The 15,712-nt window shown below is 45.8% G+C and overlaps 1 protein-coding gene across 1 annotated transcript in view; it reads right to left on the bottom strand.

Moving 5' to 3' along the window:
• GLIS3 (GLIS family zinc finger 3) overlaps positions 1-15,712 on the bottom strand; it is a 454,999-nt gene that overhangs the window by 39,934 nt on the left and 399,353 nt on the right. The window contains 1 exon segment of the mRNA XM_034647147.1: positions 5,818-5,986. Coding sequence (XP_034503038.1) covers positions 5,818-5,986 — 169 coding nt within the window.

Genomic DNA, 15,712 nt, shown 5'->3' with positions numbered 1-15,712 from the left:
TGTCTCTCCTTACACTGCACACTTTGAGAGGACAGAGTTCTGTCAGTCTTGTTGGCTGCTGTATCCTCAGGGTCCAGCGTATCGCCTGGTACCCAAACACCAGCTGACTAAGTAACTCAATAAATGAATGTCCCCAGTGCTGGGATATATTTTGATAAACTTTAATATTTTATGTGATGCTTATGATTTTAGCCATTATTGCACATCTACTAGGAGCCTAAGAAAGGAGAGGAGAGAAAGATTATTGTGTGTGTGTGTGTGTGTGTGTGTGTGTGTGTTTGTAAGGCTGAAAAAAGCTGAGTGGGTGAAGATATCAATGTCCCTGTTTGCTCAGAAAGTCCCAGGGAAGGAAGGACAGCAAAGCAGCAGGCCTGGTTTTGAGCTTTTCAGGGAAGGATGGGGAGTATCAGGCTTCTAGTACTGAAGATCACAGAAAAGCAACGTAGGGAGCCCGCACAGTGGATGGGATGTGGGGGAGTCCTAGCAATCTGTGTGTGTGTGTGTGTGTGTGTGTGCACGTGTGTGTGTGTGTGTGTGTGTGTGTGTGCACATTAGCATGTGCGTATGTATTAGGGCAATTATGTGTTATAGCAAAGTATGCAGGTTACATAAGATGACTCGAACTTTGAGAACTGGGTTCACCACCGTCCAGACCAATGAATCAGGGGGGAACCACTCTTCTAGGAACCTCCCACCTGGACAGTGGGAGCTGGCAATGGCCTCCTGTTTCCTAGGCATTCCCGCACTGGTCCTTCTCCCTTGTCAAACCTTCTGTAGCATATAGCACTGTGAAGCACCACACAGGCGTTCTGGAAGTTATAAGGCAATATTAGGTTCCTGCCCCCAGAGAACGAATAATTCAGTTAGCAAGATAACATCTGGGAAATGATAAATAAATAAAACAGGTGATAAGAACCAAGAGACTAAACAGGGGAACTTGCCTCTGTGAGCTGCAAGATGCAAGGGGGCTTTCTGGGTTGCAAACTAACCCAAGCTCCAGGCTGGGCAACGTTTAGTCAAGAATAGGACAATAATGGAAGGTCCTTATTGTCTTTCTAGTTAGAAAAAGATCCTGAAATAAGATGCAGAAACAAACAAAGTCAGTGAGCAGGCTGGTTTGACAAGAGTTGGAGAATAGTGCAGAATTGCAAAGAAGTTAAATAGAAAACAGTTGCTATTCTTAACCCCTTAGCATCCAGAAAAGCTACAACACGTTTCCAGAGCTGAATTAGAAAATTTTATCAGTGAAGACCAGCCTGGTTACCCAAAGGCACAGAAAGACTGTGTGTGTGTGTGTGTGTGTGTGTGTGTGTGTGTGTGTGTATGTATCTATATCTAGAATCCTAGAAATGTCACATTTGATATGGATAAAAAACAGTGCATCTTCCCAATACTTGATACAGACTCAAGAAACTGACATTCCTTTTTTGGTTAAGATATTTTGTTTGACTACTTTCTCAAAAACAATCATCCCTAACATTCTCTGCTGTTGATTTCTGTCCTGGTTGCATACGCCTTGAGGATCCGTTCCCTGTTTTCAGACTTTTCTGGCTCAGAGATGGGGCTCGCCGAAGCCCTTCACCAGGCGCCCCAGGTGGTCAATCCACAAGTCCCCTTAAGCTTTGTCGCTTGTACTACAGAGCACCCTGTGTCTGTGGACATCTGTGGAATGGAGAGAGGCAGCTGACATGCTGTTGGACAAGGAACGCGACACAGATGCAGCGGACTTTTCTTGGGACTGTAAGATTTCTCCATCTCAAAAAGGGAGTCACGTAAATATGTTTGTTTTCTCTGCTCTAACAGACATACTATGAAACCCAAACCCAACGAACTGACATTTCCAAAGATGCTGTGTCCCTCTTATGGGAAGTCACTGTCAGAAAGTAGCCCTGGCTCGTTCAACATGACATCGTGAAACACCACTTCCCATAATAAATTTAAATCAACATTAGGTGATGTGGGGGGGTGCTGAAGTAAATTACTGAAATGATGTGTCATTCCGATAATATTTCAAAATAAAAATGGAGCCTCATCAAATTGAGAGAACTTGCATTTACTTTATTTTATGACGGCAAGGATCAAAGAACCTGATGCTAACTGGATAGATGTGGTGGGCCTTTCCTGACTTCTGACCGTGACTCAGCCCATTTTATTACCAAGCTAAAGCTAAGTAAATGATGAATCAGTGCCCGCAAAGCAGGAAAAAATGCGTTTCCCACTAAAAATCGCAAAGTGTGATAAACCCATTTCCGTTAAGAAAACTGCTGGAGTTTTTACTGGGGGATTTCCCAGGCAAACAGAGGCGAAGATCTATAAACCAAAAGTGGAAGGTAAGCACATTTCCTCCCAGTGTTTTTATTCTGCACACTAATGCAAACACAGTGCATAAGTCAGGGCTGGTTCATGTCACGCTCCTCCCCAGACCTGATCGGAAGAGATAGCCTTCCATCGACTTGTCCAGGCCAGTTGGGCTGGCAAAGGAATGGGCTGCATATTTGGTGGGAAGAGCACAGCACGAGGCAAAGCCACAGGTGTGAGGAGGTCCACTTCATTGCCCAGCCACAGAAAGTACTGTTACCTTCCTCCTGCTCCTCCCCTTTTTACCGTCCATGATGATCTACTTTATCAACCACTGTCATTATTTAACAACACCCTCTGGCTTCTAAACCTCAATCTCTCAGCCACGCCAAGGTTGCCTGTCTTCACGCTATGCCACATGCTAGGTGCTTCACCTGCTGTGGTTCATTTAATCTTATCCCCATGGCATGCAAGCAGAGGCTCATTCTCTACGTGGGGCTCCTGATGAGAAGGAATGTGTCTGTTGAAGAGGAAAGAGAAGGCAAGTCCCAACTCTGGAACATTCTGCAAAATAAACGTCCTGAGTCTTTAGAAATTGTCAATGTCATGAAAGACGACAACGATGATGATGATGATCATGGTAACTTTTTAAAAACTGGGGAACTTCATTAGATTCAAGAAGACTAACAAGAAATGAGAACTGTGATCTTATTAAATCCTTAATCAAAAGAAAGTAAAGAAAAAAAAGAAACTGGCTACAAAGAACATTACTTATATAATCGAGGAAATTTCAGTATTGACTGCATGTTAGATAATGCTTTATTGATGTTAACTTTCCAGAGTGTGATAATTACATTGTGATTATGCAGGAAAACGTCCTTCTTAGGAGATCTTTCCCGAAGTAATTAGGGTTAAAGCTTAATGATATTCACAACAATCTCTTGGAGGGTTCGGAAACAACAAGCAAGCAAACAAACAAAGGATCTCTCAAGTCGGACAGAGAAAGAAAGAGACCAAGAGAGAGAAAGAGAAGGCAAAATATCAACAGTGGGTGAATGAGGATGCAGGGTGTATGGGTGTTCATGGTACTTACTATTCGTGTAGTTTTTTATATGTTACAAGCTTTCAAAAGAGGGAATTGAAAAGAAATTAAAATTATAAACTGAGATAAAATGTTAAAAACAAACAAACCAACCCAAGCAGCAGGAGCACCTAGGGAACACATTCAAGCAACCAGCAACCGTTGGAGCTGGGCTTCGCACACTGGGTGTTTGGGTGGTTGTTGTTAACGCCAGTCACGGCTAAAATCTTTTTCTACCTCTATGCTTTTAAAGGCTGTGTGCAAAAAGAAGGCACAAGGTTGCTTTTCTCTTGTATTCTTGTAAACAGAGTATGAATGCGTATTAACAAGAACATGGGATGAAGAAGAGGTCTCAAGTGATGGTCTCTTAGCTTCATGACCTTGTAGAGTATGATTCTCAGCCAGGCAGAAGGAAGTGAGAGGATGAGGAGCCCACGTCACTTAAAACCCAACTGGAAACTTAATAAAATGCTAAAACGAATAAGCTCATCTCAACCTTTAGAAATACATCAGATAACTGGCAGGACTATCCACCCCCAGTGTCTGTGAACTTAATAAATGGTTACTACCCGCACTGCTCTGCTGACGGGAGCCTGGGGGAGGAGGCTAGGAGCTGTTTGCACTTGACCGCATAGGCAGAACGGTTAGGAGCAGTCTAACATCTTCTGATCCATATTTATGATTGACTATTAGACACATTCACATGGATGTTTTACAGCCGCCTAAAACCCCAACCCTAAAGTCCATTTATTATCATTCTTTCTCTCCCACTCTTCTTCCTATTAAACACTCCCTTTGCTTCTGTTAATGACATACTTTTCCCATCTGTGTCTGGAGGTGTAACTGGCAAATGAATTTGGCCCTTCCTCTTTACTCCATAAATACATTAATAACTAGCAATTCTCCTAAGTAACAGTCCTTGGATAAAGTCTCCATCCTCCCCACTTCACCTTAGTTCAGGTCCTCATACTACTCACAAGGACTCCTACAATAACCTCTTTCTTGTTTTCCCTACCTCCTGTCCCTGCTTCCAGCTTCAATGACTCTGCCATCTTGTCGCCTGAGTTCCTTCTCTATAATGACACTCTGATGTGTCTCCCTCCCCTTAAATGGGCTATAATGGCTCTTTGCTTTCAGTAAGAGGTAAATCCCTTGGCATAAAATACATGGTTCCACCAAGCCAACCCACTCTTACCTGAGTTCATCAGTCCTGTCCACTCTGGATGATGGCACCTGACCTTACTGGAACCTCCTTCCATGCGTGTCCTTGTCCCTCTCATGTCTCCTATGTGCTCCTCTGGCTGCCTTGGATGCTGCTCCCCATTAATCCATCTGGAAAGTCTTAATCTTCCTTCCATGCCGAGATCACCCTTCCTTCCCCCCCCCTCCCTGAGGCAGAATTAGGGACGTCCTCTCCAGGCTCCTGTGGCATCTTGATTACATCATTTATCCAAACAACATTACTGTACTTTGTTTATATGTCTGTCCTCACTCATTAAATCCTAAGGGCAGCACCATGTTTTAATAATCTTGGCATCTCTAGTACCCGGAACAGTGTCCGACACATAGTACTCAACAGATTTATTAAATGAACAGATGTATTAGTAAGTGAAGAGTAGGCATAAGTAAAAAACATATATCATTTATCAAACTTAAAAACACATATTTAAAAACTCATACATCAGGCCAACACTAATGAAACCACAGATGGCTGGTTGAAAATCAAGATTGAAAACCTTCGCTCCTGCTGCCCATTCAACACATTCTTATGTCCTAGGACTCTAGGATTGCACAGGGATACCCACAAGAACTTTTTTTTCCTGTGGGTGCTCTGGGAGTAACCCTTACATAGCTCACTTCAAGCCTGCTGACACGTGGGGAGGAGAACAAAAGGAGGCACAGGCTGTCCACATTACTAGAAGTTTGGGCAGTCCAAAGACAGACCGAAATGTCAAGATTTAAAATTTTTTTCCCCAAAACTCTTTGTGAGGGAGTATTCAGTGAACAGCCCCTTGCTGGTCACCCACAAAAAATCCTGTGCCCTTTTATGCTACACTCTCAAGCTAATCCTGATCTCTGTGCCGAAGGCACCATCTTGCATCTGGAAAGCTTTTCCGCCTGTGGGGACAGTGTCTTAGAGCTGAGTCACTGAAACAAACTGAGGGCAGGTGCGGAAGATGGGAATTCGGGTGCATTTTCCCAGAATCACACACACCAGCTGGAGACTGCCAGCATTTTCCCAGCTTTTCCCATGGAAAGTAAGACAGATAATGAGATATTTGATCCACGCGCTTTGTAGATGCACTTTCAATATGTCACCTTTGGATAACTCGACCCAACCAATGGATTATTAATAAAATTCAGCAACTGTCAAAGCACTTCTCTGCGCTGGGAAGTTGAGCGGCAACACCTATTAGAAGAGAGACAGATGGCCTTACCTCTCGGCTCCCGCGTCCACGGCTGTGAGTGGAGGTAACTGGGAGGTGGGGTTGTGGGGGCTCCCCTGTACATTCTGTCCCGGAGAAGGGTGACCGACAGCATGTGGGGGTGGCACGGCCCCAGCAGCTGTTCCGCTTCGGCTTGAGTGATTGCTGGAGAAGATGGAGGCTGGAATCAAGGGAGAACAAGTGTCAGACTGCACGTGCTCTACATACCAGAGGCTGAGAGCAAGCGTGTTTTAGGGGCTCGTCTGTGGTTCTCTCGGTGGCTTTGGGGGAACAGTCCTCTGCTCACTGGATATACAGAGCATTTGTTTTCAGGGTGGAACAGACGCCCCGGCTCCTGCTGACGCTCACAGTTTGGCTCATTCCTTGCCTGGACCCCGTACAATTAGTCGACTGGGTCATGTCCGCATCTGGGTGAAGGTCTCTGTGTTAGCACTGCTCAGTCACAAGGGGGACGAGAGGTAACAGAGTATTTGGTCTGCTGACCCCGAAGGGCATACACACAGGCTGTTTGCCTCTTCTCCTGGCTGCAACGGCCTCCGCGGGCCAGGCTGGCTCTCTCTCTCTGTCACTGCTAAATCGGGGTAATGAGAATATCATCTCCTGGTCCTGGCACCACTGTGGGATCCGACACCCTCTTAACCTCAGATCTAACCGGGCCCGGGCATTTCCCTGATGGTGTGAGAGATGGATACACTCAGTCTCCATCAATGATGAGTCCAGGCCCAGCACCACAAAACATAAAAAGGGGCCTCAAACACAGCTCCAGACAACCCCTCAACACACACTGTTGTCTATCACAACATGGAGAGTGAGGTACAGCCTCATTCGAAGGGGCAGCCTCGCCTCTGAGAACTGTAAGTGACCTCAAACTTCAGTATGTGCCCATTTAGATCAGCTAATTGGTACCATGTCACAAAAGAGACGGGGCCTGTCACTTTCCGAGGCTCTCACTGTCAGAGAGGCTCTCGGTGTCTGGGACCTACTCCACGCACATCTCATTATGCTGCAATCACACCAGCATCATATCGCGGACTCTCTTCAACTTCCTTCTCTGCGCAAAGCGATGCTGAGCTTTATCCCCATCTCTGCTCTTTTTGAACTTACTCTACTGATGTCAAAGAATAAATGGATCTAAAATAAAAATAAAAGGAATCAGGTTCAGGGTTAAGAAGAAGCAGCCACATAAGCAAAGAGATCTGAGGGTTTGAAAGTTCAGGGAGCGCTACTTTTAGACCAGCACCACTTTCTCCAACCTCTCCCGGAGAGCACGAATACCCCACATGACCCAGCCCCCGAAAGCTTATTCCGATGGAACGAGAGTTCAAGCACTTAAAGGCACATGCGAGGAAGCAGAATTACCATCTTCCCGCTCAAAAGCTGCTGACAAGGGTGTGATCTGATGTGAAGGGTTTATTTCTAGTATGTCAGCACTGTGTCAGGTTAACTCTTGTCCTCAGAAGCCTGCATTCTCCACAGCCCCCCAAGACCTGAAGAGGTGGTGGGACTAGAAAGTGCTTACACGCTCAGAGAGGCACTGAGGGCCTTCGGTTGTGTGTCAGCCTCCAGAGAAGTTGCACGTTTGCAAACTCGCTAGAGTCACCTTATGAATCACTACCCTCATTTATGCTCAGCTCACTCAGGCAACCACAATTCTGCTTGTATTCCAAATAATAATTTTACCCAGGGGAGAAGGCTGTTTGGATTGACTGCGGCAATAGTTTCAATGCTGGTGTTTGTCAGCGTGGAGCTTTGTGTTTCATACACTATTTCAAAAACTAATGGAATAATAAGAGGTCACAGAGACACTGTGGAAACATGGCTCAATTTTTTTTCTGCCTTAGTGTAGAAACGTGAGCTCCCCTATTTATTCTGTTGTAGTTGCCGAATGCACCCCTCGCTAGCTATCCCCTGGAGGTATTTTTGCATGTCTGTGTATGTGTTCATCACAAGGGAACCGCTGCCCCTGCTTTTTCCAACCCCGTGGGCAATAGGGACTCCTGGTGTGCGCTCCGCGCTCTACTCTATGGTTCAGTAGAGAATGTGGTGCTTCCCAGAGGTCTCCATGAGCTGCATCAGCTACATTTTTGCATTAGCTGCAATGAAATACCAGGTTGGGAAATTTGGTATTGTTTGCAGCCTGCCACACACTGAAAAGCTGAAAGGCCTGGTTAAGGGCCTCTCCTTCATCCCATTTAATAGCCAGGACCAACCATCTGCCATCCCTCCATCCATCCGTCCGTCCATCTGTCCTCCAACCATTATTTTTTTAACCCCGTATTTATTAAGTGCCTACTACATGCTAGCCTCTCTACTGTATGTGGGTCCCTGCCCTTGGGGAGGTTGCAACTGAGTGAGGGGAACAGGTCTCTAGACATCAGTTCTAGCAAAATCCTGAGACCTGCCAGGAGACATCGTCAAGTGGTGTTCTAGTGCTTTATAACACACTGTCTTCTCTGTGGCCCCACACTGTGCCCTCAGTCCTGGTTCAGTGAGACAACTGGTCACACCTCAACCACATGACAGCAACTGACGCTACTGTGCTTTGACTGTAATGTCCTCTCCCTTCCTCTACTCACTTTAATACTTTTGCTCTGTATGCAGTCACCTGTGTTCCTCTGCCTCCTCTCTCAGCAGCCAACTATTCCACAAATATTTATGGAGTACGTACGGTGTGGCAGACATGGAGCAAGGTCCTGGGATAGACCAGGGAACAAGACACAATGGCGCCTATCCTCCCCAACAGCATCATTCACGCTTATTGGAGTAAACAAGGACGGGCACAATCTAAACATCAATGGAGTCCATCTGGGGCTCAATGAGTATGACGGGAAAAGAAACCTTTATCTACCAAATCCTGTTCCTTATTGGTCAAAGGTTGCCCTACCTAGGGTGTTACTTCTCCCACACAAGTAGGCACGGGTAGCAGAGTGGCTAAAGTTCTCACAGATGCCCAACACCAGGGCATCAGAGAAGCCTGAGGGCAGAAAGCCAGAGATTCGTGGTACAGGTGAGGGGAAGTGCTTCCAAGTTGTATTTGGCGCAAATGGTTGCCATAGCAATGGCTGCTGGTAGGACTAGGTGGTGGAGAGGGTATGAGGTGGGCTTAAGAGGTGTATGACACAGTGCAGAAGTCTCTGGAACCTGCCCTCCAGCTTTGCTGAGTTCAAGTGGTGACTGACCAACAGCCCTTTCTTCCACTGCTAAAGCTGGTGAATGGCATTGAAACATATAGTGACCCTTTGACTGGGGACCCCATGAGAATAAGAAAGGGAGGTCGTTAGGGTTCAATTTAAAGTCTGAATTTGTAACATATACAGAATAGTTTCTTACGTCGGTTGTAAGAAATCACCTGTGTGCAAAACGAAACCCATGACTTGCCTCTATTTCCTAAGAGATGGGATGAGAGGTAAAGGACAAAATCTCTCCTGGTGAGGTCACCTAGTAGAAGCTCATAGTTCAGCGTCTACACAGAGCACTTTTCGTGCAGTCCTGGGAAACAATTCTGCTTGTGGATGTTGCCTGTAGCCACTACAAGGACCAGAGATCTCGAGGAAATAAAAGCAGAGAATGGCATCCCAACATTAGTCCAACCCCATGTCACATACCCTTCCGCTATAATGGACAAACTCCGGGATGAGAGAACTGGGGCTTTGTAGGATTGCCCTTGGCCTCTACCTGGGATCCACATTTCCCAGTGATTGTCCCTGTGGCACAGGAAATGCCTCTCCTACCTACACTGACTTCTAGGAATTTCCAGCTGTAGCAGTCATGCATCCAGGATTACATCTTCGTGTAGTCTAAGAATATCCTTTCACTCATTCATTCTTTCATTCATTCAAACACAATTTTCCAGCCCGTACTCCATATGAGGCAGGTGCTGGATGTTTGAAGTTGAGTATCTGCTGACTTCACACAGAACGCCTAACACAACACATGCTTCCAGACAAACGTTCGAGCTTTGCCAAGTGATTTTTTAACCTCTGGAAGAAAATCTCCACATTAGAGTGCAATCGTAAGGTCATTTACAAAAGGAAACATTTCCTTCCATACACACTCAACCAAAGGGGCGTACCCAAGGCCTGTCAATCACAGAGTAGGGAAAAGAACTGATCCCTCTAGAGTCAGAGCAATATTAACAAAATTGTTGAGATCAAATAAACTGGTGCACACAGGCTGCCCATGGGGATGGCCTTCATTGTCTTGTGTCACCTCAGGGGTTAGTGCCACTGTCGAGGCTGGAAGAGAGCTTTTAGGTGAACCTCCAGACGGCGCTGATGACTGGCAGCAAGAGCAGCTGATTAGGAATGGCCGAGGAACATATTGGAAATTCTTATTGCTTTTGTGATTAAGAGATGGTGGACTCCCCAAGGAAATAAAAGCCTGGTCTTGGGATGGATTCGTGAGCCCTGCCTTCAGCGGAGGACCGGGAGCGGCCTACCTGACACTTTGGGTTCTCTCTGGAGTATAGCTGCCTGCAGCCCACCTGTCTCCTGAAGATGGAGGTGCAAGTAACTCAGTTGGGCTTTACAGTTTTAACAAAGCAGTATGTGTTGCTCTCTCACCAGCTACGGGGACCAGGACATTCGAAGCTTGAGCCTTTAACTAGCTCAGGTTAATCTGGGTTAATAAACAGCTCTCTCTCTATCCAAATGAAAACAATCAATCTATATTTCTAGGCGCATAGACAGGGCACTCCTGGGGATACCTTCGCTGTCATGTACTCACTGTGTGAATGGAGGCAGGCAAGGCTTATTCCTGAAATGGGGCCTACTTGTTTCAGGCCCTTTCCCAAGACCAGAGAAGTCTACCCTGGGCACTGCTTAGTGACTATGTTCTTATCATTTTAGAGGACAGGAAGGAGGACCTCCCTCGTCAGGTGAGGTACATGACAATAGCCAGTTGGAGGGCATATTCCTGTTCAAAGCCGTATGGACATTTAGAGTCCTGCTTTTCAAGTCTTCGCTTGCAAACCAATCGCTGGGAACAAATACTGATTCTGATTCCCTAGGTCTTGGAGGCAGGCAGTGCTGAGGTTCTGAACTGGTATCAAACTTCCCAAAGTCCCCTGGGATGCTGAGGCTGCTGATCTGGGGATGGCACTGGGAGCAGCAGGTGCTAGACCGTATCTCAGCTGCGTTTCATCTTCTGGCTGCCCTATACCTCAGGACCGAGTGAACGCTTACTGAGTAGTCTGCAAACATTTCCTCAGTTTACTTATGAGGAACCTAAGGCCTCAGTGGGTTCCTATTTGGGTATCTGGCCTGGGTCATGTGGCTGATAACAGGAAGATGGACTTCAGACCCCATGCCCCTAACCACCATGCTCTATGGCCTCTCAGACACAGAGCAGATTCAAGAGAAGGCCCAAGGGCGCTGATACTGCATACTCCATTTGCAAAGACTGGAGTCACTAGGCATTCTTCCCTCACTCACACAATGCACACGGCTAGCTTCAGCCACCAAAAGGCAAGGCTGGTCAGAATGCCAAAAGTATATTCCCATTTCTGTTTCTGTCCATCCTAAAAGCCCCGAAGTGACCTCAGCATGGATGAGAGAAATTTTCCAGCCCTGAAAATTAACTTAGGCAACAAGTTAACTAAATTATTTGGTTTGGAAAACAAACAGCTGGGAGGAAATGTGCTTTTTCCCCAAAAAGATTTCAGATGCTTGTCAGGGGCATATTGATCTACTGGTGGGAAGGCAGGCAGGCAGGGAGGGGTTATTTGTGAGCAATCAGACATGCACCTGTTACCACAAGTGACCACGATGTGGTGGGCTGAAAGGCCACCACCTCCGTCAATCATGCACAAAGCAGAGATTCACTGTGCAGGCTGGTTGTGTCTGAGCTTGTATGGTAAATGTGCATTTGGAGTCATTTATGATTGCTAAAAAAGCCATGGCCGCTACAGCGGGCCTGCTCTCCTAGGAGAGGGGGAATGAGTCTTACCAAGGGACTGTGAATACACTTACAGCAAGTGCTAGCGTAATGCTGGGACCCTGAGAAATGCAAGGTGATGCTTGGTAGCTGGTGTGCAGGGGGAGGCAGGGGTTTGCCGCTCATCTCTGGGCACAGAAGGCGTGGCTAAGCAGTGAAGCCAGGCTATGGTGGCTTCCACAGAGATATGAAAAAGAATTAGATTTCTAAATGAATGGAAATGGTGAGGTCAACTTTGTGTCTGCCTGCCCTCTGCATGCCCCCACATGTCCCCCAGAAGAAATCTGAATCTGGGGAGGAGTTAAGAAACAGCTGAACTGCAGTGGGAATGTTAACTCCTTTGGCCTCACTAGGAGTTGGGCACTTGAGAGAGACAGTGTCATCAGGGTGGTTATTCAGAGAATGAAGCATGGACAATGGGAGTCGGATAGACTTCGGTTTGAATCTGAGCTTTACCAATTCCCAGCAATGTGTCCTGGACAAGTCACCTAACCTAAGCTCAGTTTCTTCATCTTAAATAAGGAGAATACCTTGCAGTATGATGAGGAGGATCATATGATACATAAAAACATTTAGCACAGTGCCTGGACCATGTTTTGGTGCTTTTTAAACCACAGTCACTATTCTTTGCTTATTTGTGTTATTATACTCATTCTTATCAACAGCATATAAAATGAAGGCATATGTTGCTCCAAAATGGTCAATCTCCCACCGAATGTAACCTCTTACCTAGAGATGCATATAAACATAAACCATGGACTGGAGTCCTTTTAAAATGCAAAAGAGTAAATACGTCATGCTCACTGATAGTAAGCATTGTTTGTTCAATTTTTCTAATGCAAGTTTCTGTAAAGTGTTGAGGGTCTGTGAGAGAATCCTCACAGGGTTAAAATGCTGTCCTTTGTCTTACATGGTAATGTACACCTCTGAGTTACAACCCATACCGCATTTCAGTTTAAAAAACAACAAAGTCATTTTCATGCACGACTGCGTTTCGTTAAGGAGTGAAAACGGGCTGTTACTAGAATGTCAACACAATTGTCCCTCTTGAAGCTTAGTTTATCTTGAAGTATTTTTACATTTTCAGCACTTCGTTTTATTTGTTTCTTCAAGAGCATAAAGATGCGGCCGTGGTTAATTTTCAGAATTCAAAAAACACTTCCCTTCTGTCATTCTGAAGGACATGGCCAACACTGGGGGACGACGGGAGGTTTGCTCCCCAACGGTGAAAATCTGGGCCCCAATACTTTCTTTGGTTCTTGGCGTTTCACCATGGAGAACAGTTTAATTGCACTGTTGTTCAGTGGAAAGTGCTCTCATGACCCAAATTCACGAACCAGGGAGAAGTTCCCAGCAGGGAAAAGGCCCCATCCACTGGAGAAGGGCAGAGACGCCACAGTTACTCCTGGCCTGGTCACTGGCTGAGTAGAAGGGCTTGGTTCCCTTTTGCTCCCCTCCCAGGCTCCATGTGCATCTCCCCTCCCCACCCCCCACTGGTGAGGGGCAGCATTCCACATTCCAGCCAGCATTAGGAAAGGGGGGCTTCTGAAGGGTTCCCAGAGTCATCTCTCTAATCTTTCTTTCCTCCCGGAGGCATGAATAATTTTAATATTGCCGATCACTAAAATTCTATTCTTTCTGCCTGTCTTTTTTCCCCCTCCCTCTTGGCAGTGTGGATTATCCAGCAGTACTGATAAGAGGATAATGAAACAATCCCTTCTCAACCAGCTTGGGCGGCTGTCAGAATAAAATGACACCATCCATACATCCTTGACATGCTACCCCAAGCTAATTGATGGCAAACAGTGGTAACTGTCACCTGTGCACTAAGACTAAGAAAACATACTCGTGTCACCTGATGGGAGAGCTACCTGGCAACCGATGAACAAATGTGTTAGAAAGACGTTCTATTAAGGTAAGAGAGGGTACATCTCTGAAGAACATGCCTATTAACTTTGAGCTTAAGAGCACTGCTGTTCACTGGGGAACAGAAATAAATAAGGTAAAATGAGAATGTATTGATGTCTGGACAGTAACATGAATATTCAGGTTCTCTTACAAATAGATATTCCCACATGAGCTCCCAACTTCTATGTAGGCTGCCCAATTACATTTCCACATCATGCAGCTGGATTTACAGCCAGGGAAGAAGCTATTCATATTTGGAAGAGGACACATGCTTACATGCCTTTCTGGAATACACTGTGATACGACTAGCAGATAATGGCTGATGTCATCCATGTAGATGCCAAAGGTTACCATCAGACATTCTGAAATACCAGGTGTAATTAACGGCATGTAGCAAAAGCTCCTGAAACATCTGCATTTCAGAACAAAGACATTTTGTTACGAGTAGAATGGCATCATCTGGCAGCTCGCTCAACTTCTCTGGGACCAACATTTCATGCAGCCCCTCTCGGGTCTTTCCAGACAATGCATGACTTATCTAACCTCAAATCTCATACCTTCTCTTTCTTCCCTTCACCTCCCAACCCACTTAATGCACTCACAGAGAGTGAGTTACAAAGCAAGTCAGGAAGGTAATATGAACAAAGAGTACCCTGTCAGAAACCCAGTATTGCCACCGTGTGTTACGTTATCCCCCACGTTGAACAGGGCAGGAAAGCGGAAAGAAAGATGAAAGATGGTGCAGGTGTGGACAGCCATTCCTGGAAGCTCTTGCAGGAATGTTCATCATCTCCATTTTTGGAATAAAGTCTGATTTGGCCACAAAAAACAATTTTAGTAAAAAATACTGGCTTCTCTAGGTCCCCATTATTCATCCCTTAGCTACCTCCTACCTGTACCTTCTTGACCACAAAAGACGTTTTCTCACTTTCAGATGCTACCAAGATAATCCCGCCTACTCGACTTCCGTGCAATTTCTCCTCCTCCTCCTCCTCCTTCTTCTTTTTTTTATAAGTAGGCTCTCTGCCCAACATGGGGCTTGAACTCACCACAGTGGGATGGAGAATTGCATGCTCTACCCACTGAGCCAACCAGGCACCCTTCCATGCAATTTCTGAAATCATTTCACAGAGGAGACTTCTTGGAAACAGACATGGAACACATATGGCCAATCCAATTTTTAATTCAATATTCTTCTAGCCAGCTCAACGGCTAATTTATCAACTCTTGAGCTCTCTTAAGAGACCTCTCCCTTTTCCCGCTAGGTAAAATGGGAGTCACAACAGCCCTTTTGGGGAATTGTGTTATTAGCGGGGAACCAAAGTCTGCAGTGACCACCAGCTCTGGGCAAAACCACACAGATGATGAGGGTGGCCTTGTGACTCCAGAGAAGTCCCTTTCCTCTTTTTTCTCTACTTTGTCCACAAAGTGGAGGATTTTCTTAGTTTCCCTTCAGGTGCCCAGTGTTACCTCCTAGTTTACTCTGAGGATGGATAGATAGACTCTGACAAGCCATTCACGTGTTACCATGAATTATGCCCATTTACAACCTTTCTTAAGGAGTTTAAAAGCTTTTCTCTGCCTGCGGGCTGGAAGGTTCAGTCTTCAGTTACAGGAATTACAAGTATCCTTATTGTTGGGTAGAAAGTATATTTTAGCATCCTCCCTACGCTCAATCTTTTACAGTTTTGCTTTTCTCCTGGCCATTAATGTGTATGTCTACAAGAGTCCTGAATCTCAGAAAACATAATCCTTGATATTCAAGGGTTTAAGCCTCTTCTCTTTTTAGGAAAAACAGAACTTAGTAGAATTAAACCATGGCTGCTCTCTGTGCTATCCCTGTCAGCCCTGGGCTCACCATAACCAGAACTGAGTCCTGCCTGACTTCTGGTAGCTTCCTCCTAAGGGGCAGCCACAACAGCGAGGGCTCACCTCCCAGCATGGCGCGAGGCTGCCTCTGCAGACATCTGCTTACAGTGTGAAGACTTAAACAGTAATAATTCCATTCGGGAGTCACTCCATTTGGGCTTCCATAAACTATGTG

Source organism: Ailuropoda melanoleuca, chromosome 17 (assembly GCF_002007445.2).
Source record: "Ailuropoda melanoleuca isolate Jingjing chromosome 17, ASM200744v2, whole genome shotgun sequence".
Lineage (NCBI taxonomy): Eukaryota > Metazoa > Chordata > Mammalia > Carnivora > Ursidae > Ailuropoda > Ailuropoda melanoleuca.
The sequence above is the reverse complement of the archived record's forward strand: the minus strand, read 5'-3'. Positions and strand labels throughout refer to the sequence as shown.